Below are 26352 nucleotides of genomic sequence, written 5' to 3'. Positions count from 1 at the left end.
CACTTCAGTGTTCTGCAAGCGAAGGAGAGAGAGAGGACTGTGCATGCGTGGGTAAGGAACAAAGCCAAGTGCTCATTTGTAAGTTTCCATGGCTGCACATCCAACACTTATCCTACATCTGCAGGAGAGGGCAGGGCAATGGAGTGTGCAGATGAAAAAGTAAGCACTCTTTAACATGCAGTTTTGTAAATGTACAGAGGACACTAATGCACAAGAAAGCTTTCAGCAAAAGTCAGTAAAGGTGAAACAACCCATTAAGAACCTTGGTAAAAGATTTACCCTCGTGCATCACCAGAAAGAGGTGAACTCTCCAACAGCAACACAGAAATAAAAATGATTTTCTGATACGGACTTTCCTTACTTACCATCTGGTGAAACCACTGTCAGCAATACAGGAAACTAGGTTTATCCCTGGTTCACACTGATGCGGTGCAGAATTCACAGCATTTTCAGTGCAAATTCCGCACCGCATCAGAATCGCACCCAGTTCATGCGAACCATTGCGGGTGTGTATGTTAAGTTAACAAACACCCTGAAAGCGGTCAGCAAAACGCAGTGCGGTATGCAGAATTGGATCGCATAGGTGTGAATACCTATGCGATCAGATTCTAGTGCGGACCCAAAAAAGGATCCTGCAAGTTTGTGGTGTGGGTGCGGTGCACAGCACACAAATCGTATGTGATTTGTACAGGAATGTGGTGCGGTTCCTGTGCAAATTACATGCGATATACCGCACGTGCGAACTCAGGCTGAATCTCTCTAATGGAACCATGGATAGAAGGAAGAACCCAACAAGAACTCTGATGCTACCCCATTCTATCCAAAACCAGAAAAAAGTTTTTGTCTTGACATACGGTTATAGTAACTGTGGGGATGTTTCACCCAGACGATCCAGTTAACACAGGTAAGGTCAGTGGAGACTGAAGAATCAAAACACATTGTTCAGCAAATATTTTAGTAAGACTTAGGTTTACCATGATTCATGATGACTATGAAATAAGGAGGATGTTTGCATTAAGAATATTATTTACAGTGAGCTTTTCAGCTGTTTTTTTTTTCTTAAGAAAATGAGTGGTCATATGCTATGAGCCACTCAAAGAAAATATTTTATCAGCTGTTTTCTTTCCCCCTCAAAGGTTCCACATACAAATAGCTACATTTGTGCTTTTTAAGTGGCTGTCTTTTAAAAGGGAATTTTTATGTGTCAACGCGGTAAACAATTGGCTTTAAGGAATGCCAGTAAGCAGTCGTATCCCAAAGGCAAAAGGTTCATTTCTCGGATTTGGCTTTAAGCTTTTTAGTTTAAATATGCTGTTTCAAGAAAATATGTAAATGCTCAAGTAAAACCATTTTCTATAGTAAGCATGTTTAGGTTGTATAAATGGTGAATGCTTGTGAGCTATTATGAAATGAGGTGTTCAATATGTGACTTTAGATGTCCTTATTTCTCACGTGAGGTTCGCTGGCACTTGCACTGACTCATATGCTAGTGTATATATAATATTTTCAAAATAGATAGTGCCGCGCTCCCATGTACCAATATGTATATCTTATACTTTCAAAGTGCTAATGAATAGCTTTCAAGATACTGCATGTATCAAACAATTATTACTAGTGACTCAAAACATCATTGTGAATATTAATCTTCATGCAAGTGACATTAATAACTGATAATCCTAAGGTGATAGTGCCTATTAAAGTACAGTGATATACAAATCAGAAATACTCCTCTATTCTACTGTGATCCTTATATTTATATTGTGCAAACACATATATATTATGTGCACGTGCTTATGATATATTCAATAAAAAAAAAAAAAAAAAAAAAAAAAAGTCTTTCAAAATAAATGTGCAGGTGGATTCTTTGTTCCCTCTCGCCGAGTGCTTAATGGTCTCCCTATGTGCTCACCTCTATATTTGCCTGAATAAATCCAGGCAAATACACTTTTTATCCTTCCAGGATAGATGGGATGGAATGATGCTCTTGAATTATCTCAGAAGGTGGATGTGGATTTATATTTGTTCTCCTGTAGCTGCTCATGAGTGGGTATACTGACCATCTCTCTGAGGATCTCCCAATTCCCCTCCTGGGGCTGTTTCCTTTTCCAGTCCTCCTTATATCAGCTCAAAGGGTGTTGTTCAATTGAGAAAGGAAGACAAACAGACCATAGTGTCTTATCCTTGTGCAAAAAGGGGGTTTATTGCTGCCAGTTGCACAGTAGTATACAATTGTAGTCCAGCATAAATGTGCTCTGCCTCTGTTCCTGCAGTGCTGTCTACCTGTGTCTGTATTCAGATCACCGAGCCTCTCCAGTGCAATGTCGTGACGTCAGAGCCCCTCCCCTACACGTATCGTCACAGGGTCACGTGACTTCATCAGGGGGAATGATTAGAACCATCATAGATCTAATCATTCCCCCTGATGAAGTCACGTGACCCTGTGACGATACGTGTAGGGGAGGGGCTCTGACGTCACGACATTGCACTGGAGAGGCTCGGTGATCTGAATACAGACACAGGTAGACAGCACTGCAGGAACAGAGGCAGAGCACATTTATGCTGGACTACAATTGTATACTACTGTGCAACTGGCAGCAATAAACCCCCTTTTTGCACAAGGATAAGACACTATGGTCTGTTTGTCTTCCTTTCTCAATTGAACAACACCCTTTGAGCTGATATAAGGAGGACTGGAAAAGGAAACAGCCCCAGGAGGGGAATTGGGAGATCCTCAGAGAGATGGTCAGTATACCCACTCATGAGCAGCTACAGGAGAACAAATATAAATCCACATCCACCTTCTGAGATAATTCAAGAGCATCATTCCATCCCATCTATCCTGGAAGGATAAAAAGTGTATTTGCCTGGATTTATTCAGGCAAATATAGAGGTGAGCACATAGGGAGACCATTAAGCACTCGGCGAGAGGGAACAAAGAATCCACCTGCACATTTATTTTGAAAGACTTTTTTTTTTTTTTTTTTTTTATTGAATATATCATAAGCACGTGCACATAATATATATGTGTTTGCACAATATAAATATAAGGATCACAGTAGAATAGAGGAGTATTTCTGATTTGTATATCACTGTACTTTAATAGGCACTATCACCTTAGGATTATCAGTTATTAATGTCACTTGCATGAAGATTAATATTCACAATGATGTTTTGAGTCACTAGTAATAATTGTTTGATACATGCAGTATCTTGAAAGCTATTCATTAGCACTTTGAAAGTATAAGATATACATATTGGTACATGGGAGCGCGGCACTATCTATTTTGAAAATGTTTAGGTTGTAATGTATTCCATGTTCCTACTAAAACAATTTAGGTGTTTGAGGGGCACACAAGGATGCAACACAGCCTATAATAACATCCTTGTTTGAAAAAAGAAAAAAAAAGGAAAAATGAAAGGCTTTGTAGCAAATATTTTAAAGTAAAAGTAGCAATTCTAAATTTTTAGGTTGCTTCAGGGACAAGTCGACTTTTAAGGCCTCATTCACATTGGGCACTTAGCCCAGTGCAGATGCAGCGATGACCAAGGTATCCTTTTGTTAAGCCAACAATTTTGAAGCCGGCAACTCATGGGGCCCCTGGGCAATAGGTGATCATGGGGCCTGTGTCCTTGCCCACACTCAAAGCATACCCAAAAAAACCTATAAAAAGGCAACAGGGGCATTTCATGGGACTGACCCCAGGCCCTCAGGCAGTGCCCGATGTGCTCGAATGGTCAGTCCGCCCTTGCACATCACCTGATATACCTAAATCCAATAAGCATTCAATTTTATACAGCTTGGAGTTGGACAATATGCAAAAAAAAAAAAAAAAGATTTGGTCAAAAAAAATTCACTTGCCTAATAATTGGGCACACAGTAAATGGGTTTTTTTAAGTACCATGGTTGGGAGCCGTTTCATAGGTGGACGCAATTTTAAAGCGTGACATGTTTGGTATCTATTTACTTGGCATAACAATTTTTATATTTTACTAAAAATTGGGTATATTGTGTTTTTGTGCATTAAGAATAAATCAAAGTGTATTTTTGAAAAACCTGTGCACAAATATCATGTGACATAAAAATATGCAACACGCATCATTTTATTCTCTAGGGCCTCTACCTAAAACACACACACACAGAATTGGCCGGGACTGGACCTGGTTATTTGCCACCTCATTCCCCTAACCACAGCCTGCAATGTTAAATTTTTACTGAAATTTAAGTTAAAGTGTTACTAAACCAAGGAACCCTGCATTCACTATATCTGGTCTCCCACAGTACACACTACATGGAAATGCAATTATATTGGTAAATATAAAGGCTAAAAAATTATCAGCAGTATATGGCAGTCTTGTGACTTCTATCAGTGTCCAGTCGAGCACTGGTTAAAGAGTAGAAAGAGATTTTATTCTGTTCTGACTGCCCTACAAGGCTGCATAACACCTGACCCTCTGTCTAGACCAGCAATGGGCAAACTACGGCCCGGCGGACCTTTTAATCCGGCCAGCGGATGTGGCTGTCAGGATGTGTGTAGGCGGGGCAGCGTGACGAGCGTGAGGGGAGGGGAGCTAGGCTCCTCTCACAGTCTGCCCTGAAGACCGGAACGGCACGGGAACACGGCGAGAGGAACACGCGGAGCAAAGGTAAGTGAATTGACACAGGGGGGACTTGGCTTACTACTTGGGGGGGAATAGTACTGTGGGGGATGAAATACTATATGAGGGATGAATTAATATGGGGGTGAATTACTATAGGGGGGATGAATTACTATAGGGGGGATGAATTACTATGGGGGATAATTACTATATGGGGGATTATTACTATACTTACTATGGATGACACATACACATCATTCATCTACTCTTGGTCCGGCCCCCGGGTCCAATATATGAACCCATTGCGGCCCTCAAGTCAAAAGGTTTGCCCACCCCTGGTCCAGACAATGTTGATTGGCCGTGTCGATTACATGCACCCTCCAAAAGGAATAAAACTAAACACTCTAGCCATACACACTAAACTGAGCGTGTGCAGAGTGACTGTACCATCAGCAGATAGATTAAGGACAGTAGAAGGGTAGGATCAGAGAAGACAGGATCAAACAACCTTTTTACACAATGCAGAGTGTTCCACAGAGTATAACAAGCATGCTTTACTGCATATACAGACTGATTTTACTGTTGTGGGTTTAGTAACACTAAGGGTGGGATAGAGCCTTTAAATAGGCAGGATCAACGATACTATACTAGTTTTGATCATTGATAAGGATACTATCAAAACCCACATCACAGTGCAGAGGAATGGTTACAATGTATTTGTGATGCACTAAAAATGCTGTAAGACAATACATAAATCAGTGTTTATGAGGAAACTAAATCCTAACAATGGGACTATTGTACAGGCACATCCCATAGGGCTATGAACTACAAGAGACAGCTGTGTAAATCTCCCAAAGAAAATATTCTTCCCATTGTTAACTGCCTGTGGGCTAAAGCTGGTTTCAAAGCAAATGAAAAAACTCCCCAAATGTGAAAAAACTTCAGCTTTCCATACATACTTCAAGCAAGCAAAAATGTAATTGTTTTGTAATATATCTTTAACCTTACATATGCAGAAATCTTTTTCATTGTGCCTAAACACAGAATGTGTAACTAAAGACTGCTCTATTCAAATCAATAAGAATTTTCAGATAAATACCTCATAAAAAGAAGCAGAGCAAAGGAGAGGCATTCAAACAAGCCAACTGAAGCAATGAAGAAAAGAGGGGCAGCATTCAACCCAGCAGACTGCAGCAATAGAGCCAAGAGGGGGCTTGCAACCCCAGCAATCAGATTTGCTTGAGTTGATGGTAGATGTATTAGTGCACTTGCAACAGAAACAACAGTAATATCCATGATACTTTTTTATTTGCACTTACGCAGTTTTTCAGGACAAGCTTTCGGGGTATGTCCTCTTCTTTAAGGTCCAAGCAGTACTGTCAGTACTCTGTTTCTGCAGGAGATTAATCAAAGCAGGGAGCCTTCAACCCAGGATATTGCAGCAACGGCACAACGTTGGGCGGCGTTCAACCTAGCAAATTGCAGAAAAGAAGCAAAATACGGGGAACAAAAGAGGGGGCATTGAACCCAGTAAATCACAGCAATGGAACAAAGAGGGGGCACTGAACCCAGCAAATCACAGAAATGGAACAAAAGAGGGGGCATTGAACCCAGCAAATCACAGCAATGGAATAAAAGATGGGGCATTGAACCCAGCAAATCACAGCAATGGAATAAAAGATGGGGCATTGAACCCAGCAAACTGCAGCAATGCAACAAAGGATGGGGCATTGAACCCAGAAAATAGCATCAATGGAACAAAAGAGGGGGCATAGAACCCAGCAAATAGCACCGATGGAGCAAAAGAGGGGGCATAGAACCCAGCAAATAGCACCGATGGAGCAAAAGAGGGGGCATTTAACCCAGTAAATTGCATAAATGGAGCAAATGAGGGGGCATTGAACCCAGCAGCTTGTAAGAGTGGTACAAAAGAGGGAGCATTTAACCCAGAAAATTGCAGCAATGGCACACAAGACGAGGCATTCAAACTGGCAGATTGGAACAATGCAGCAAAAGAGGGAATATTTAACCCAATAGACTGCAGCACTGAAGGGGCATTTAAACTCAGCAGATTACGGACTGTGGGCAAGTACCATTTTTAGGATTGTCAGTGGTTTATCCTCTTGCATAAAACAAAATCATGGGTGGTTCTGCTTCCGAAAAAGATCCAATAAAAAAGATCACTCAAGGTGGGTGTGACAGTATGACACATAACAGAGCAAGTCACACATGAACACTGCGTGAACCAGCAATGCAATTTGATACATGCAGTGTCTAGAAAGAGATCATTAAGTCTGAGCAGCTGAAAGCTTTGGACATTGTACGGGAAAATACACAAGTTCCTCATGCAAAACAAATAAACCTAAGCTTTTAGAACTGCAGCATTGTCCCATAAACTTGCACAACAGCTCAACAAAACATATGCACATTCTAAGGACTGCAGATGTGCATCTTAGAGTGTGTGACACACATGTAAAATCAGTAAAGGAAAATATAACAATTCATTGGATCATTGCCAAAGTATTTCTCAGCATGCCTGTTCAAATTATTTACATGGCCATATAAATAATATAAAACAGAGGCAAATTTATATTCTGTGCTACTGTGTTGGGTGTTTTAGGTTACCAGTCATGAACCTTTCCCTTAACTTAGCTGAATCCCAGCACAGAGGTTCATTACAAAGGTAGGTATTGTTTTCAGATTATCATTGGTGTCTTTGCATTAGAACTTTTGGACACCGCCCAATTCTCTGTTCAAATAGCTCTGTAACTTGTCAGAATTTCCTTTCCCTCCTGTGGCCAGAGTTAAAACGCTATAATAACAGAAACCAGCTTCTCTGCAAAACAACAGATTTATATAGACTGATACAGAGCTAATACCACTACTCAACCCATTTTAAAATGAACCCATTGCCAGATTATTCACAGTAAAATGTTTATACACTGTGAACAAGTAGTAAAAGAAATTTAAAACAAGCCTCCATTCACCTCTATAGATATAAGCATCAGGGAGAAATTAATTTTCAAACTTTACAACAGAGATACAGAAATCTCAGAACATTAGATCTTGGAAGCCTTCCAGCCTTCTAATGTGACCAACCAGCAGATGTTTCTAAACTGTTAGTAAGCCACATTTACAGTCTCTGTTATGTTTTGAGAATACAAGGAGGTAAAGGGGGCTTGTTTTAAAGCTTTTAGAGCCGGTTCACATGTCATGCGGACTGGATGCGGTTTGAACCACATCCAATCCACATGATGTGATATAACATTGCTTCCTATGTTCCGATGCACTGGTGTGGATTGAAAGACTCCTGTCCGATTTCTGAGCAGTGCAGTCCAGTTCAGGTGCTGATTACAGGCTCATTTAGTTCTACGGGAATGTCTTCTGAATCGCACGTCATGAGCTTTTGAACACCATTTCAGGCTGGTTCTCTCTCTTCATCCTGCTGCAAATCTGACGTAATCCTGATCTAAACCTGACCTGATCCGCTGAACTACTGTATCAATTAGCTGTGAAAACAGAGCTTCAATCCGCACCACACGTGTGAATCCACACTTACTGCTGGTTAGAAATATTAAATTGTTTAATGTCCACAGTCTCGCACAGGTCAACTTTAATGCTACAATAGGTTTCAGTGGATTCTGGCTGCTGATTCAATCGCAGGCTTTCAGCATATTTTAATGGGCTCCAGTGGCAAGATCTTAAGGCTTGGTTCACATACGTGTGGGTGGTGCCGCTGCGGATCCACACGAAAATCAGTGCAGCTGCACCACCCACACAGAGGAATGCGGACCTACGGACGGGTGCAATTAGTTCTTATGGCACGCTGCCCACACTGGAAAACGCAACCGTACTGGGAACTGAGGTTCTTGTGCGGGCCGCGGTTTCAGAAGAAGTGCAGGGACTTTTTCCCTGCGTGTCATGGGGCACGGGAGTCCATTCAAATGAATGGGCTCTCGTGCCTGCACAAAATGCGGCCCACACGGCCGCATAAATGTGAACCAGGGGTAATGGCTTGTACAATGTCAAGCCCACAGAAGAATGGATAGCAGACACAGAGTTAAACTATTATTATTACTAGTTACTACTACTAATACTAGATACTATTAGCATTTTAACTTAAAATAGTTACAATGAGGCAAGGTCCTATTTAAAGTAAACTTGTGTAGAACAAAAAAGTGGAAATAAAATCACAGAAATGGAAGTGTTCGTAAATCGGAACAAACATGAGGAGCAGCCCTGATATCCTATACCCACAAAGAACTTGGAGAACTTGGCAGTTCAGAGCAGAGTGTGTTATCTGCATTTGTATACCACATTTCAGAGGGGATCAAGGTGTTCTTCAGAGCTGTTTTGAAGCACTTACATTTGTACTGTGCCTGTATGGTGTCTGGATGTATGAGATTTTTTTTTTTTTTCAGTGACTTTTTTTTTTTTTACCTGAAGTGCTAGCATGCCCTACTTATTTCTACATTGCGTGCACAGCAAGGTGATGCTTACAAAGAGTGTAGAAAAGCACAAAGAAGATCGACATGGAATAGTAATCAATCTCATTTCCCATGTATATGAAGTCATTTAAAGAAAAGCTCTAGTTTTAAATAGAAATCAGTCCAAAACTAGAGATCTTGGCTTGTATGCTGTACCAAATAAAGAAAAGCCTTTTAGAAAGCATCTATTTTTAAAGGCTAATCTAGGAATAACAAAAGCTATGAGATTCAGGTTTAAATTTGGCAATGGAAAAATTGATTATATTCTGGTTGTAAACAGCTACAGGATTTGGTGTACTCAGTCTGCCTGGAAAAGGAAAGTGTGAAGCACAAAATCAGCCAACACCCACCATAGGCTGTAGTCAGCAGCTTCACTAACCTAACCAGTACACCAGCCTACGTGCAATGTATGTAGCTATATGCAGCATGGAGCTCTGTGATCATATCAAGAGGAAATATCAAGTCACGTTTCTACTGGAGCACACAGGCAAACAGATTATTATCTACCTTCCAGAAAACTGCAATCATGTTCAGAAACGATTACTCAAATACATACCAATAATCTTTACATCAAGGAATCCCTTACAGTTTTCAGGTTTAGTTGCTGGAGCAGCGTATATCATTTCTGTTTTCCTCATTACTGGTTTCCGACATCACACAGCTAACAATTTAGTATCTAGCCTTGGGAATCCGTTCTCAACATTTCTTGAATAATGAGGACACACTACTAGACCTGCTAAATGCATCACACATTATAACCAAGTGCTCCAGTAACCAGAATACCCTCCAACCAAAACAAAATATGGCTATTAGCCATCTTTTCAAGCGTAAATAATGTTAATTATCTGTTAAATAGTTCAGCTTATAATGTCCCTTTAAGAGAAACATGGGTAAGTAATGTGAAAATGTCATATTTAGCAGTGGAACCAAACGACGAAAAGCTGAACAAAAAATGTCAAACAAAATATTATAAATGCAACATAAAAATGATGATGTTAAAGTTCAGTTAAGGTGACTCCCTGAAATCAAAAAAGCCCAAAAAGCTATCCCTGCAAAACAAGATAATATAAGCTTATAAAAACACCAGTGCTCTTGGAAGGAAAAAAAAAATTCAAACTTTGAGCATTTTTGTGCTAGCGTTTTAAGAGCATTTAGTGTTTTTTTTTTTCTGCCAGAAAAACACCCTAAAAAATGCAAAACAAATGAATTTGTTTCTCTTCCTCTAAACAACTCTAGAGTAGCTAATGTGCATGGACACAGGACATTAGTTGTTTCTACAAGAAAAATGTTTTGGGTTTTGTGGTGCAGGCAGCAGACGTATGTAATTATCTAGTTTTGCAAGGACATCTTTTGGGGCATTTTTTAGTGTTACCATTGAGATGTAATAAAAATGACAAGGGCAACTAGTTTTGACAATAGGATGTGCCCAAGTTTTGAATGATATGAGCAGCTCAGCAATTAGGGACAGAAGATGTATCAAACGCTGCCACAGCGCAGTGTTATCGCGCATGCGTGAAATCATACTGTGCATGCTGGGTAAGCCAGTTGCACAAAATACAGGAAGGGAACACTTTTGAGATGGCCGCCACCAGCCATTCCCAGATCACAATTCAGGTATGAAATAAAATAGTTTAGAAAATATTACCAGCAAAAACAATGCCTGATGTTAGAAAATTAAAATGAAGGAGCACAACAACACGTTTATTGGTAATTAGAAAACTGTAGCTCCTCCTCAACAGCTTCCTGACCGCCCTATAGCAGAAACACTGCTACAGGGCGGCACGGGTGCGCAAAATCATGTACATATAAGTGATTTACATTTCCGGGTAGGGGGCGCGTGCGAGGTCATGGCTGTCAATCACCGTTCTCCCAAATGGTTTGTAAACAAAACAGTCCTCCCTGTCAGCTCGGGCACACTGCTTTGCATGGCTGTGCACAGCCATGCAAAGCAGTGTGCTTACAGTGAAGCACACGGACACGGACACAAGTAAAACAGCACACAGTTAACCCTTTGATTGCCCTTCATGTTAACCCCTTCCTGCCCAGTGCCATTAGTACAGTGTCGGTGCTTTTTTTTTTTTTTTAGCACTGATCACTGTATTGGTGTCACTGGGGATGTCAGTGACACCAAGTCTGTCCCACCACAGTCAAAATACCCACCACAGTCACACTATAATTCGCTGATCAAAAATAAAATTTTAAAAATCCCAGTATATATACCGCCATAACTTTCATGTAAGCCTTTAAAAAAAAATGTAATCACTTTTATTCCTATGACAAGGAATGCATGCATCTCTTGTGATAGAAATAATTGGTGACAGGTTTTCTTTATGGAGAGATATGGGGTCAATAAGACCCCACATCTCTCCTCTGCAATGTAAAGCATTGGATGAAAAAAAAAAAAAAAACGGAACCGAAAGCGACTTCGCTCCGGTACTCCAAGGGCATAGAGAGGAGTGTCGGCCTTCTTTCCTTCATTCATCTCTATGCCCAGCGCCGGGATCAACGGTTTCTCAGGTAAGGCTGAGAACTACCGGTCGGCAGCGGCAGGCGGCGGCTAGGGGTGGGGTTTTTTCAGCACCTGTATCGGAGCTTTTTTTTTCATTTTGGCTAACAGCCGAAGGGGGTGTTTTTCGGCTGAAACGTTTCGGCCACCGAAAGTTTGGCGCATCCCTAAATTTTAAGTTCAGAATTTAGATGCAGCAAACAAAACTCTTCTGGTTTGCGTTTTTGAGAACAGTTTTAAGGCAGAAAAAAAACACACAAAAACGCTCTACATGAACATTATTTTCAAAAGAACTGACTTTTAAGCCCAGTGTGCATGGACCCTCAATAGGATTACCGTAGTTTGGTGCACAGTAGAGCATGCTGCGTGGCAGAACACCCAGGTGAACTAGTGAGCTATCCTCTACAAGACTGGGTGATCTCATCTTGAAATCTATCCACAGGCCTTCACCTAGCAGATACTTTAAAAACCACAAAGGAACATACTTCGTAAATACTGCAAGAATGATTTGTGGAGAAAGAAGCATTTTACAAGTCAACTATATGATAAAACGTCCATAATCCCAAAACAAGTCAGCTATGGGTGGATGCTGGTGGCTTGAATTTTTCTATGGCTTTCTGTTCCTCCAGAGCTCACCCTGCAAAACCTCTGAATGGGGAACACCTGGTTCTGCCTTCATGTGCAGCAGTGCCTTATTTCTCACTCTGTGGTTACTCTAATGTAATATATAGGTATAAAATTCTACATGGAGAATGAAACAATTCCCTAATGGCTGCAGCATTAAGATAGAGGTAAGCCTGAGAAGAGCTTGCCTCTACAGTCCTGGAGAGATCAAATAGTAGTTCAACCTGCTGACCAAACCCTGATCAATCGATTTTAGTTGAATTTTTGGACTCTTAGCAATCCTGTTAGGAATTTACTTCCTTTTGGCTTTCTGACATTCTGACACACCTAGCCATGCTCCCCATTTTTTCTCAGTGAACAGCTGATCTCACCACCACAGCATTAACACAACCCTCATTCAAATAAAACGTCCAGGACCACAAAATATAGCACCAAAATACCATAAAGGTACACATGTGATAGTTGTATCTAAAGCATATATACATTTAGATCACTAACAATGCCAGTCTGGCCCACATGAAATAATGTCATTTAGAAATGCCAAGAGCTAAATACTGCTCACACTAGTTAGTGAACATTTTTACATACAATTTTTATTAAAAGGAAAGAAAAGAAATTGGCAAGACATAACCGTGTCACATATTTTACCCTCACAAATCACAACACACAGTCCTTTCTATGTACATGCAAGTCTAAATGAGCTTATTCTACCCTATGTGGTACAAGTTTCATCAATTAACTTGAATTACACAACCATGCAGAGTACTAATGAATTATCAAATGGTATCATATGAATCATGCATCTTAAGGAAACAAAGAAGGCAATATATTCAAACACAAGTGCATAACTATACTGCAATAAGGCACCATATTTACCAGTGAGGAGTGTGTGAAGCCAGAATCTTCCCTTGACAAGCTCTGTCCTGTATACTCGATGGCATTATTTTCTCCTTGCTGTTTGCAGATATAAGCACAGTTCCTCTCTAGTACTGTGCAAATGCCTTTGAAAAGGATTACACTAGTAGTGCAACCCATTCCCAGCCTTTTCCAGTGTACATCTCTAGCATCCCTGGCTCCATTTGCAGCGTGCCTTCCCCTCACTCACTCTGCCAGCCTTCATCTGCATCCCTTCTCACGAGATGCCTACTCTACGCACAGCGAGGATTTCTCACGCATTGACTAAGCACGCCACCAAGGAGGGATGGATGAAGCAGAAAAAAAAAATCTTAGGCATCACAAAATTTAAAAAAAAAAAAATTAAAAAATAGAATTAGGATTAAGAGGAAAAGCATCCAAATACATAGGATCAATTCCCTCGGCTCTTCTTAAAACTGCCTTGGGCAATGCCAGAGATAAAAAAAGAAGAAAAAAAAAAAAAAAGAAGGTGCAGTTTACTGCTGCTGCAAGGCACGGAGGATGGGAAAGCAGCTAACAGACATGGTTCTCTCCCAGCAAGCCTTGCGATCGAGCGCTTGCAAAGGCTTCTCCTGACCCAAATTTACTATTTGATGTTAAATACTTCATTATGGATTTTTAACAGGGGAGAGACCAACAGCTTGCAAGGGGAAGAGGAAAATGCAGCCATCACTGTCACTATGGCAACACAACATGCCTTAAAGGGCAACCATATGAATGATGTGCCTGCTCTGGAAATGTTTTTTTGACAGCAAGTCACTTGGGAGCATCAGATTGACAGAAGCAATCTTGCTTTAGTTCTGCTTCTTTCAGCCTGTGAGTAGACAGGCCAGAACTTTCCATCTGCCCAAAAATCACTCCTGATTAAATCAGCATTGTCATGCAAACCGTAGTATGGCTCAGTGACTGTGCAGTTCAGGTTAAAGCAAACTCACTTTGTATCAGGGCTACAGACTGGTGACCTTTTTGTCCATCAAATATGCAGTTATATAGCATATTGGGTTAAAGTGAGAGAAAATGAAAATTCCATGTCTGTTAATTTAAAGCGGAGCTCCACCCAAAAGAGTAAGTTCTGCTTTAAGGACTGCTCCCCATTAAGGATTGGCACCTTTGGAGGGCAGGGGGGGAGCAGGTACCCGAATTTGATAGGTACCCGCTGCCACTTCCGCGGCGATCGCTTAGGCGATCGAAAGCGGGTGTCCTCCCTCCCTGTAGTCTTTTGGGACACGTGACAGGTCCCAGAGGACTACAGGACCATTCATCAAGCGCAGCACTACTTACACATGACAGTGGGTACCTGGCTGTGAAGCCACAAGCTGTCACATCCGGGTGCCACACTGAAGATGCTGGCCTCCTGGAATACAGGACGGCCGGTGAAGCGGGCTGCGGGGGACACACGGCGGGACCGAGGGCAGGCAAGTGGCTATTTTTTGTAGCTGCTGACTTATTTTTTGACAGGGTGAGTGGAACTCCGCTTTAAGGATCAGCTTCAGAGAGCTTGAAACGAGCCATTCTATAGGCCAGTGTGTGTCAATCTGGCATGCCCTTGCACTACATACATTCAACGGCCACTTTATTAGGTACACTTTGCTAGTACTGGGTTGGCCCCCCTTTTGTATTCAGAACTGCCTAAGTTATTTGTGGCATAGATTCAACAAAGTGTTGGAAACATGTCTCAAAGATTTTGGTCCATATTGACATGATAGCATCACGCAGTTGCTGCAGATTTGATGGCTGCACATCCATGATGCCAATCTCCCCTTCCATTACATCTCAAAGGTGCTCTATTGGATTGAGATCTGGTGACTGTGGAGGCCATTGGAGTACAGTGTACTCATCGTCATGTTCAAGAAACCAGTTAGAGATGATTTAAACTTTGTAACATGGTGCATTATCCCGCTGGAAGTAGCCATCAGAAGATGGGTACACTGCACTCATAAAGGGATGGTCATGGTCAGCAACAACACTCAGGTAGGCTGTGGCGTTTAAACGATTCTCACTTGGTACTAAGGGGCCCAAAATGTGCCAAGAAAATATCCCCCAGACCATTACATCACCACCACCAGCCTGAACCGTTGATACAAGGCAGGATGGATCCCTGCTTTCATGTTTGCACTAAACTCTGACCCTACCATCTGAACATCGCAGCTGAAATAGAGACTCATCAGACCAGGCAACATTTTTTCAATCTTCTATTGTCTAATTTTGGTGAACCTGTGTGAACTGTAGCCTCCGTTTCCTGTTCTTAGCGGACAGGAGTGGCACTCGGTGTAGTCTTGTGCTACTGTAGCCCATCTGCTTCAATGTTCAATGTGCTGTGCGTTCAGAGATGGTATTCTGCATACCTTGGTTGTAACAAGTGGTTATTTGAGTTACTGTTGTTTTTTTATCATTTCAAACCAGTCTGCCTATTCTTCTCTGACAACAAGGCATTTTCATCTACAGAACTGCAGCTCACTGAATATTTTCTCTTTTTCAGACCATACTCTGTAAACTAGAGATGGTCGTACATGAAAATCCCAGCAGATCAGAAGTTTATTAAATACTCAGACCAGGCCATCCGGCACTTCAAAGACACTTCAAGTGTTACTAAACCCACAACAGTAAAATCAGTCTGTATATGCAGTGAAAGCATGCTTGTTATACTCACTGTGGAACCTAGGGGTTAATCCTCTGAATTATTTAAAAAGGCTGTTTGATCCTGTCTTCTCTGATCCTCCCCTTCTTCCACTGTCCGCAAACCATCTGCTGAGAGAACAGAGCCTTAGAGGCAAGCTGCAGTCTCAGTTTGGTGTGTATTGCTTTTTTTTGGGAGAGTGCATGTGATCAGCACAGGGCCAAATCAGCACTGTCCAGACAGAGGGTCAGGGGTTCTGCAGCCTCATAGAACAAGAGAAAAGGAGACTGAAATCTCCTGCAAGCTTTAACCAGAGCTCTGCTGTCACTGATAGAAGTCACAAGACTGCTCTAACTGCTTATGAAAAAGGGTATTTAGCAGTTTATATTTACTAAAATAATTGCATTTCCATGCTGTGTGTACTGTGGAAGACCAGATATAGTGAATGCAGGGTCCAGGGTTTAGTAACACTTTAAATCCCCTTTGTTCCCCATTCGGGTGCTTGGTTTGAACTTCAGCAAGTTGCCTTCACCATATCTAGATGCCTAAATGCATTAAGTTGCTGCCATGTGATTGGCTGATTAGCAGATTGTGTTACCAAGCAATTGAACAGGTGTACCTAATAAAGAGGCCGGTGAGTGTAGTTGGGGTAAAGGAGATAGTACACTCAGACTGTATAGTATATAGGTAGCTTTACTCTGCTTTGGTCATAGTGGACACACACACACAAACATGAATACACCTACAATACATTGATCTGTGCTTATAATTTTATTGTGAGCACGAACGTATCTTAGGTGCATTGTAATGCCAGTCATTTTGAATGGCACTTAAACACACCTCCACATTGCACCACAATGTGTGCTATGGTGCACTTCTACAAAAAGCAGTATAAAAACTTTCATGCATTGAGATGGGATACAAAGTAAGGCAACAAGCTTCAACACATGAAAATGCATGCACTGCAAGGCATCCTTCAGTTTTTTCCTACATTTTAAAAATGGAGCTTTCCAGACCTATGCTGGATCTAATGGAGGCCAGATGAACAACGGACTTGCATCTGTTTACAACAAGCTCCCTCTGATCTGTCACATTTAGGTCTGGAAAAACATGGTGACATTCCCACTTTTTTTCTGGACTTGGATGTAAAAGTGCAAACAACTGTTTACATTCATCTGCGCAAAACATGCATGGACTTTCTGATCAGGTCTACGTAACACATTTTTAGATGGACCTGAATGGAAGCTCCATGTAAGTCTATTGGCAGACAGTTGTAAACAGATGTATTGCCAATTTGAAGGGGGCCTTGGGTACAAATATGTTTGAATAGAGTGTAACTGTATATATTATGAAGCTAGCAGAGAGAGTCTGACAACCATTTGTTTGCATTAGACCTACTTTTCTTCCGATGCAATATAAATGCAAAAGCAGACTGAAGTAACTTGACACAGCTTAGAAGAGAAATCAGAAGGTCAGTAGCACCTGGAGATAAGAATTCAGAAGCATCTAATGTGATCTCAAATGCAAACAGAAAACAGGCTGCATTTACCCATGCATACAAGACCTTAGGATGGGAAACTGCCATTTGTTTGCACTTACTGCACAAAAAAAAAGTTGTTGTTTTTTTAAGTCCACTGAAGGACAAAGGAATATAGACATCTTAGACATTTTAATCTTAGAAATTTGAGACAACAAACAATAAAAAAAAAACAGTACAAATGAGCGCTGAGCAACAGTCACCGAGTCAAGGAATTTATAATACTGAGAAGTGGAAACCATACAACAAGGAGTAGCCAAAAGGGATAAACACCAAAATTAAGGCAAGACATTACATCCTCAGCAAATATGGAAATATGCCTTGACCCCAAAGGGAGTTCACTAAGGATTAACCTAGTGCTCCAGACCACAACAGGTTAATTGCCAGAAAAAGGGGTACTGCTACCTGAAGAATGATGGGCCTCAAATAGCATTGTGGAGGACAACCAATCATTCACACCAAAGAAAACAGGTGGAATAACATACTACCTGAACAGTAGCAGAAACCTTTGACCAACAGCTGGTGGGTCACAACAGGAAATGCTCCCAAGAAATGTAAAAGAAGCAGCCTAGACTATTTACTCTTTGACTTCACATAAAAAAGCAGCACCCCTGAAACCCTTCACTTCAGTGGGAAAGAAGTTCATAAAAAGCAGGATGTTACCTGATGGGCAAGTAATCTCATAGGAACACAAATCTGCATATGAGATCCCTTTCAGTAGTTAATACAAAGCAAGGCGGGGGGGGGGTATTTATGCATAGGGAACACTGGAGGGTGGTAACCCTGAAAACATTGAATGGAGGAGATGATCGGGATAAACCACCATATCTGCATGACTGTATTAAGGAAAAAATGGAAAAAAGGGGGTGAGGGGGGGGTTATCTTATAATGAAATACAACTAGTGTACCTTCCAAAACCACAACTCACAACCTTCCAAATCACAACTGTAGGTGATTCGGTGATAAATTTTCACAGCATAAACCTCCTAACCAGTTATGAGTATATGATTCTAAGAATCCTAAAACCTAGTCTGGTAAAGAGGCAGAATTCTCCATAGACGAAGTAGGGGGTACTATTCCTAGTACAAAACAATAGGGATATTAGTTTAGGAGAAAATCTAAAGAGGAAGGAATGTAAACTGACTACAAGTGCCTGCAGTTTAGTTACAAAAGAGGTTCCCATCTTCCTACATTCAGGTCTCGCAAAGGCCTCTTGCCTTATGTTCTACAGCAGGGTAACAAAGGGTCCTAGCTGCTGAATCTCCAGGGAGAAGGTGACTTAGGACTGGATACTTCTTTGAAAGGAAGATCAGAGGCACACTTGCATGCAAAACCCTTACTCTGCATGGTGGGGAACAACAAATACAGTGATTTGGAAGCTTATATTTGGAGTCCAGAAAGAATAAAACCACGTAGCCAAGAAAGACACTCAACAGTGTCCAGCATGGGGAATAGCTCACCCGGTCAGACGTAGGGGGGAGTTAAACAAATGCTTCCACAGGTAAAGATCTAGCAACCTACAAATGAGATCTAGCAGAGGTCAGATTTATTTAAATAAATAAATGGTTAACAAAGGGATTTTCAATGACCTGGGAAACAATCTGTTGTGTAAATACAGACTCAAGGAGGATAAAGGGAGATACAACATTAGATTTCTCCCACTGAAAGGAAAACATTTCCACCCTGGCCAGAATCTGGAAATAACATGACTTCTAAAGACCAAACTGATGCCTGATTCTCTAATTCAAGAGGGACAAAAGGTCCACAATCAGTGTAAATGACAGGAGGACCTTTGGCTTAGCACAAAGTGCAAGCAACTATGACACGGAATCTCTCTAGTGAAGGTCTCTTGATCATCCAACAATAGGGGATGTGTGAAAAAAAAAAAAAAAAATGGCCTAACTGGCCTTAACCACTACAAGAATCCTCAGACTGTGATATACTAGAAGCCGTGCCAAGAAGTTGGACCTGGAGAATGCTTTGTGACTAAAAAATACATAGATGTCTGGAAAGCACCGCATTGCAGAGCCAAGTCATATTCCTGGCTAGCCTCGCCACATCCAAAGGCCTGCTCACTGCACGAGTCTTCAGAGACTGGGCCACACCAGAGGCTGTGCTATGGCTCTGGAACCGAATCTCTCTCTCCAGCTAAACAACACAGTAACAGAAAGGTTTGGAAAGCACCACAGTTGGTCAAGACTAGCCCAGGAATTTTTCAGCTCAGTGAGGTTACAGGCCAAAGTCTATGTTGGCTAACAGCCAAAGTTATTGTTTGCGATATAATGATCTGGACAGCTCCAAAACATCAACAGAAATGTTAAAAGTCTTGATTTAACCAGTTCCCAACAGCGCTATAGCCGAAGGAAGGCTACAACGCAGTTGTGTAATCCTGAGACGACGTCCATGGACGTAATTCCAGAACGCAATGTCCTACGGACACAGCTGATCACGTGATACGGTAAAACTGCCAATCACCGAGTCCTTTTACCATGTGATCAGCTTTGTCCAATGACACAGCAGATCACCGGGAAAATACAGTTGCCGGTTATCGGCTGCACATTCCTCACGCTGTCACAGCGTGAGAAAAGTACTGACGAGAACCGCCAACTGTCAGCGAAGGGATCGGCACTCATCATCAGTGCCCTGATGATCAGTGCTGCCCATCAGTGCTGCCTATCAATGCAGCCTCATCAACACACATCAGTGAAAGAGAAAAATTACCTGTTTGCTAAATTTTATAATAGAAACGTAAAAACCTTTTTTTTCCCAAAAAATTTTTGCTTATAGTGCAAAAAATAAAACACCCAGTGGAAAGTAAATACCAGCAAAAGAAAGCTCTATTTGTGTCAAAAATATGATAAAAATATCATATGGGTCCAGTGTTGCATGACCACGCAATTGTCATTCAAAGTGCAACAGCGTTGAAAGCTGAAAATTGGCCTGGGCAGGAAGGGGGTATAAGTGCCCGGTAGGCAAGTGGTTAAAGCAAAGAGAAAAAAAAATCTTCAGTATATGTAGTATATTCACTAATATAATCTATGTATAATAAAACCATAATTAAGAGTTTCTCAGCAGAGCTGAGGAAAAGGAGTTCAACTTTCTAGGACACTAGCAAAAAACTCAAGTATGACAGCTGGAGGGCAACTTATACAGGGCCTGGCTTAACGCTTTTTGTATGCTGCTGTTCCAACTTTCTAAATGAAGCAGTAGAAGCTAAAAAGTTTAAGAAATTACTACATTCATGTCCATCAAACTATAAACTCTCTGAAAGATAGTGCACAGGACAACAAATGGTAACAACTGTTGTATTTATAAAAAAAAACTGACCAGTAATTTTCAGCACAGAAGAGTGGAGGTTTATTGATTTCAGAGTAGGTTCGTTAACCATCAAACAGACCTGAAGCACCTTTACATCCTGTGCAGCATCCACTTACCACTTGTTCCATTTTTTTTTTTTTTTTTACGGTACATCAGGAGACAGCACAGTGCTGACGAACCCATACAAAACCCATCTCAATACAGCCAAAAATCTATTGTGGAAAACCTAGATTCAGTGAGTTTATAATCCTACACAAAATGAAGCCCATGGAAGCAGATATCTAGGGGTTTATTTAATAAAGCTGGAGAGTGCAAAATCAGGCTCACTTCTGCACCAATCAGCTTCTACCCTCAGCTTGTTCGGTTAGGCTTTGGCAATAAAACCTGGAAGCCAATTGGCTTCTATGCAGAAGGGAGCCTGATTTTGCACTCTCCAGCTTTAGTAAATAAACCCACAGTATATTAACAAAATCAAATGTGCTCCCTCTAGAGCAGCGGTTCTCAACCTGGGGGTCGCGACCCCTTTGGGGGTCGAACGATCATTTCCCAGGGGTCGCCTAAGACCATCGGAAAACACATATTTCCGATGGTCTTAGGAACCGAGACACCGCTGCTCTGTCTCGCGATCTGTGGGCGGGATGATATGCTGCCCCTGTAACCTGGCCACACCTCCGGGATCACTCAACAGCTCCGCCTCCTCACCGCTGATTGGCCACCGGAACTGTAGCTCAGGAGAGGCACACAGGCGGCCAATCACCGGCGAGGAGGTGGAGCTTGGAGAGGAGGAGCCGAGCGGCAGAGCGCGCAGATCGAAGAAGATCGAGGGAGCTGCAGGACCGAGTGAAGAGGAGAGAGGCCAGAGAAGGAAGACAGCTGACAGGTAAGTGCAAATTTTGCTTCTGCAGGCTGTAGATGGGAGAGGGAGAGAGCGAGCCCAGGCTGGAGCAGGGGTCAGCAAGGTAAGTATCATTGGTGTCAGTGGGAGGAATAGTGCCCCATCATTTGTGTCACTAATACCAACGATGGGGCACTATTCCTCCCCCCACTGACACCAACGATGGGGCACTATTCCTCCCCCCACTGACACCAACGATGGGGCACTATTCCTCCCCCCACTGACACCAACGATGGGGCACTATTCCTCCCCCCACTGACACCAACGATGGGGCACTATTCCTCCCCCCACTGACACCAACGATGGGGCACTATTCCTCCCCCCACTGACACCAACGATGGGGCACTATTCCTCCCCCCACTGACACCAACGATGGGGCACTATTCCTCCCCCCACTGACACCAACGATGGGGCACTATTCCTCCCCCCACTGACACCAACGATGGGGCACTATTCCTCCCCCCACTGACACCAACGATGGGGCACTATTCCTCCCCCCACTGACACCAACGATGGGGCACTATTCCTCCCCCCACTGACACCAACGATGGGGCACTATTCCTCCCCCCACTGACACCAACGATGGGGCACTATTCCTCCCCCCACTGACACCAACGATGGGGCACTATTCCTCCCCCCACTGACACAAACGATGGGGCACTATTCCTCCCCCCACTGACACCAACGATGGGGCACTATTCCTCCCCCCACTGACACCAACGATGGGGCACTATTCCTCCCCCCACTGACACCAACGATGGGGCACTATTCCTCCCCCCACTGACACCAATGATGGGGCACTATTCCTCCCCCCACTGACACCAACGATGCGGCACTATTCCTCCCACTGGCACCAATGATAGGCACTATTCCTCCCCCCACTGACACCAACGATAGGCACTATTCCTCCCCCCACTGACACCAACGATGGGGCACTATTCCTCCCACTGATACCAATGATGGGGCGCTAGTCCTCCCACTGATACCAATGATGGGGCACTATTCCTCCCACTGCAAAATTACAGTTCTGAAGTAGCAACGAAAATAATTTTATGGTTGGGGGTCACCACAACATGAGGAACTGTATTAAGGGGTCGCGGCGTTAGAAAGGTTGAGAACCACTGCTCTAGAGCCTTTCATTGCTAATGGACACTAAATAGAGCCTTTTTCTTGAACAGCATTATTTAGAGCAAAACTCCTAAGCCCTACCAGGTACACCCTACCCTACAGTAAAGCTGTGTACCACAAATTCAGAAGCACTATTTTTGTTGTCCTAAAACATTCATTTCAAGTCCTTAAAGCGGAGCTCCACCCAAAAGGGGAAGTTCCGCTTTAAGGACTACTCCCCCGCTCCCCATTAAGGATTGTCACCTTTGTGGGAAGGGGGGAGCAGGTAACCGAATTTGACAAGTACCCGCTCCCACTTCCAGTCTGATTGCCTAGGTGATCGGAAGAGGAAGGTGTCCTCCCTCCCTGTAGTTGTTTGGGACACATGACAGGTTCCAGAAGACTACAGGACCATTCATGAAGAGCAGAGATACTCACGCATGCGCAGTGGATACCCGGCTGTGAAGCCGCAAGCTGTCATAGCCGGGTGCCCACACTGAAGATGCCGGCCTCCTGGAATACAGGACGGCCGGTGAAACGGGCTGCAGGGGACATACCGCGGGACCAAGGGACAGGTAAGTGGCTGTTTTTAAAAAGTCAGCAGCTGCAGTTTTTGTAGCTGCTGACTTTTATTTTTTGACAGGGTGAGTGGAACTTTAATAAGAGATTACATTACTGGTCTTTGCACATGGCTCACAACCTCTTAGAATCTTCATCCTTTGAATGATGAATTCCCTACAGACATTGTGCAGAAATATAAAATCTCATCAGTTATGGTAGAAGAGCCATGTAGGGCAAATGTTTAGGTTCAGTTAATAAAAACAGAGTACAGGAGTATCACTCTGTGACTGGCAATGCTGCACTTCAACAGTTCATGTTGCAATCTTAACATAAATGTTTCCCATTAAAGTCTTCCTCGAATATAAACATCACAATCACAAAACCAAAAAACTCTGAACGAATGTCTACAGCTAACTTCTTTCTATCCATTACAGCCAGGAAAATTTCTCAACATGTCATTTTTCAAGCTACTTTTTTTTTTTTATAAGCCCTTCATAATCTAGCAATAAATATAAGGGTGGAATACAGTGAATGCTGAACATGGTTTGTTTTTTTATGTATGTTTGGCATTTATATTTACCATCCTATTTAAGCCTGGCTATCATTCTACAATTTTATAACATGTTGCAAAGGCGAGGGAGTAAGTAACTTTTTGTTTTGTACAGAGGAAGGGTTAGGGCCTCTTATCACTGCTGTGTATGTCCCAATGACCAAAGAAGAGAATCGTCTGAATGGGGACAGACAGCAACAGAAGTTGTAACTTTTCCCCTTTATAGCAAGTGCTATGAATGAATACCGAATCCTGCTCCAATGATCACAGAGGAAGTACGAAGAAATGAGGTAAGAGACAGCATACATCCCTTAGCAGCGTTATCTTTTTCAGAATTAGGAGGCAGTCTCATTAACATTCTATAAACAGGTGCCAAACAGGAGTGCAAAGTTTGGACTGGCAATGCTTTCCGAGACTCAGTGTAGCAGCTTGGTAATGAGACTGATCTGTTAGAACGCATGTTCGGCGCAGGGTCAGTGACTAAAAGAACGCAAGATAGCCAGGCAACTAGCAATTTCAGAAAAGATCAGAAATTACAACCTCTGTACTTCTTTCAGGACAGGTTTCCTTTAAAGGCTAAAGTGGCCCTTGCATTAAATATACTTTTGTTACATTACGTGTTTCAAGGTGTAACAAACACCGGTACTCATTACTTCTCAAGGAGATTATAGTTCTCCCCGTCAATTCTTTCATCTTTTTTTCCCCCAGAAGGAGAGCATGTTCTAGTTCAGGAATTATTCAGAATCAGCATCTACTTCCCTGACTGAAAAGGTTCAATGACAAAAATCATTTAAATCATGGTGCCTAAGCAGTTTTTGGCTGTGAACACAAAATGTCAAAACAGATCATTCCCTGCTGCAACCCCTCACTTTGTACCTTGTTACAAAGTTAAAACATGGAATTTCGATCACTGGGGGAGAGGAGACCAAGAAAATTGTTCCTCATGCCTGCAGCAGACTGGCGACACATAAGCTAACAGAGGAGCATTTACAGGCAGGAAAAAAAAAAAAAATATATGACATACGCAAGTAAAAGCTGCATTTAAGCCCAGTGTGCCTGAGCCCTAAATCAGAAGCTGTCCCCTGCAGCACTATTTCCATAAATAGATGTCACCAGTCTTTCGGGTGAAATGACTGCCAGTTTCATTCAACCCACTTCCACTGAGCTCAGACTTACATGGGCACATCCCCTTGAGGTGTATTATCACCCTGGGGTGGGTTCAGAATACGAATGGTCTGCAAGATGTGCAGGACCACTGCTGGAGGAGAAGAGGAGGACCCATGGGGGTTTATTTACTAAAGCTGAAGAGTGCAAAATCAGACTCCCTTCTGCATAGAAACCAATCAGCTTCCAGGTTTCATTGCCAAAGCTTCATTGAACAAGCTGAGGTTAGAAGCTGATTGGTTTCTATGCAGAAGGGAGTCTGATTTTGGACTCTCCAGCTTTAGTAAAAAAAACCCTGATGTCATTGGACTGGCCAGAAGTCTCTTGGGGGGGGGGGGGGGGTTTATAGTTTATTTGGAAGTCTAAAGTTCCAATTTAAATACATATATTTGTCAAGATATATCGAGTTCCAGCTATGCCGAAAACAGTGAGGTGAGGTGTTGCTTTTACCACTGAATTCTCTATTTTACCTTTTGAATACAGCAGAAGAAAGCTCTGTTTGGCTTCAAAATAGCCAAGAGGATCAATGGGGGCTTGAGTTACAAGAAGGACATTCAGTCCACTTGAGTCCTATGAAAGTTCAATTTCAGTTCTAGCCAAGCTAAAAGTTCAGCTCTACACTACCTCCCACCTATCCTACTTCTGGAGCCTCCTACCCATCCCTCCCCCCCAACATATTTTTTTTTTCATACTTGCCTTTTGCATAGGTCTTCAGGTATACCACATGATGCCACAGGGTCCTCTTTGTCCTTGCCTCTACTCTAGTGCTGAAGGGCCTCAATGTTTCAGACAGCAACATTCAAATTGCTGTGGGGATGTCTCCTCCAGGGGACAGGCCAAGGTAACCTGCACTCAAGTGGGTTGAATGATGTGGAGTGTGATTCATCCAAGAAAAGAACCAATGCTGACCCAGAACACAGGTGAGCCTGTGGGGGCTGCTGGGGATCTATTTTAAACAGTGGGAGGACTACTTTAAGCCCTGGTCCACACTGATGCGGTGCGGAAATCGCAGCGTTTTCAGTGCAAATTACGCACCGCATCAGAATCGCACCCCATTCATGTGAACTGCTGCGGGTGTGTATGTTAAGTCAACACCCCGAAAGCAGTCCGCAAAACGCGGTGCAATGTGGAGAATCAGATTGCATAGGTGTGAATACCTATGCGATCCGATTCTAGGGCAGACCCAAAAAAGTGCGCAAAATGTATGGCTCCAATCGCACCGCACACAAATCGCATGTGATTCGTACAGGAATGCGGTTCGGTTCCTGTGCAAATCACATGCGATATATCGCACAAGTGAACCCAGGCTAAAGTTGAACCCTGGCCAAAAGCTTGACCCCAATACAGTTTGTCCCATGTGTGTCTGCTTTTTAAAACTTACTTTAATTAGCCCTATACATCTAGTAGCTGTAAGTGTCGACCTTCCGGCGCTGAAACTTACTGGAGTACTAAGATCACGATCAGTTGCTTACTCA

General features: G+C 42.5%; 1 protein-coding gene across 8 annotated transcripts in view; it reads right to left on the bottom strand.

Moving 5' to 3' along the window:
- Positions 1-26352, bottom strand: part of DOCK9 (dedicator of cytokinesis 9) — a 323125-nt gene that overhangs the window by 256625 nt on the left and 40148 nt on the right. For 4 of the 8 annotated variants that reach the window (XM_089679962.1, XM_089679966.1, XM_089679967.1 and 1 more), the window contains exon 1: positions 13090-13446. The exons of 2 other annotated variants lie outside the window; for them this stretch is intronic. In XM_089679962.1, the coding sequence (XP_089536088.1) occupies positions 13090-13248 (159 nt within the window). In that variant the 5' untranslated portion in view covers positions 13249-13446. Of the gene's footprint in view, positions 1-13089; positions 13449-26352 lie in introns of those variants that run through there. 2 more of the 8 variants (XM_089679969.1, XM_089679968.1) reach the window with 2 other exon arrangements.

Source organism: Staurois parvus, unplaced genomic scaffold, assembly GCF_062004578.1.
Source record: "Staurois parvus isolate SC_StPar_1 unplaced genomic scaffold, SC_StPar_1.0 ptg000233l, whole genome shotgun sequence".
Lineage (NCBI taxonomy): Eukaryota > Metazoa > Chordata > Amphibia > Anura > Ranidae > Staurois > Staurois parvus.
Note: the sequence above shows the minus strand (reverse complement) of the source record. Positions and strands in the feature narration are given on the sequence as shown.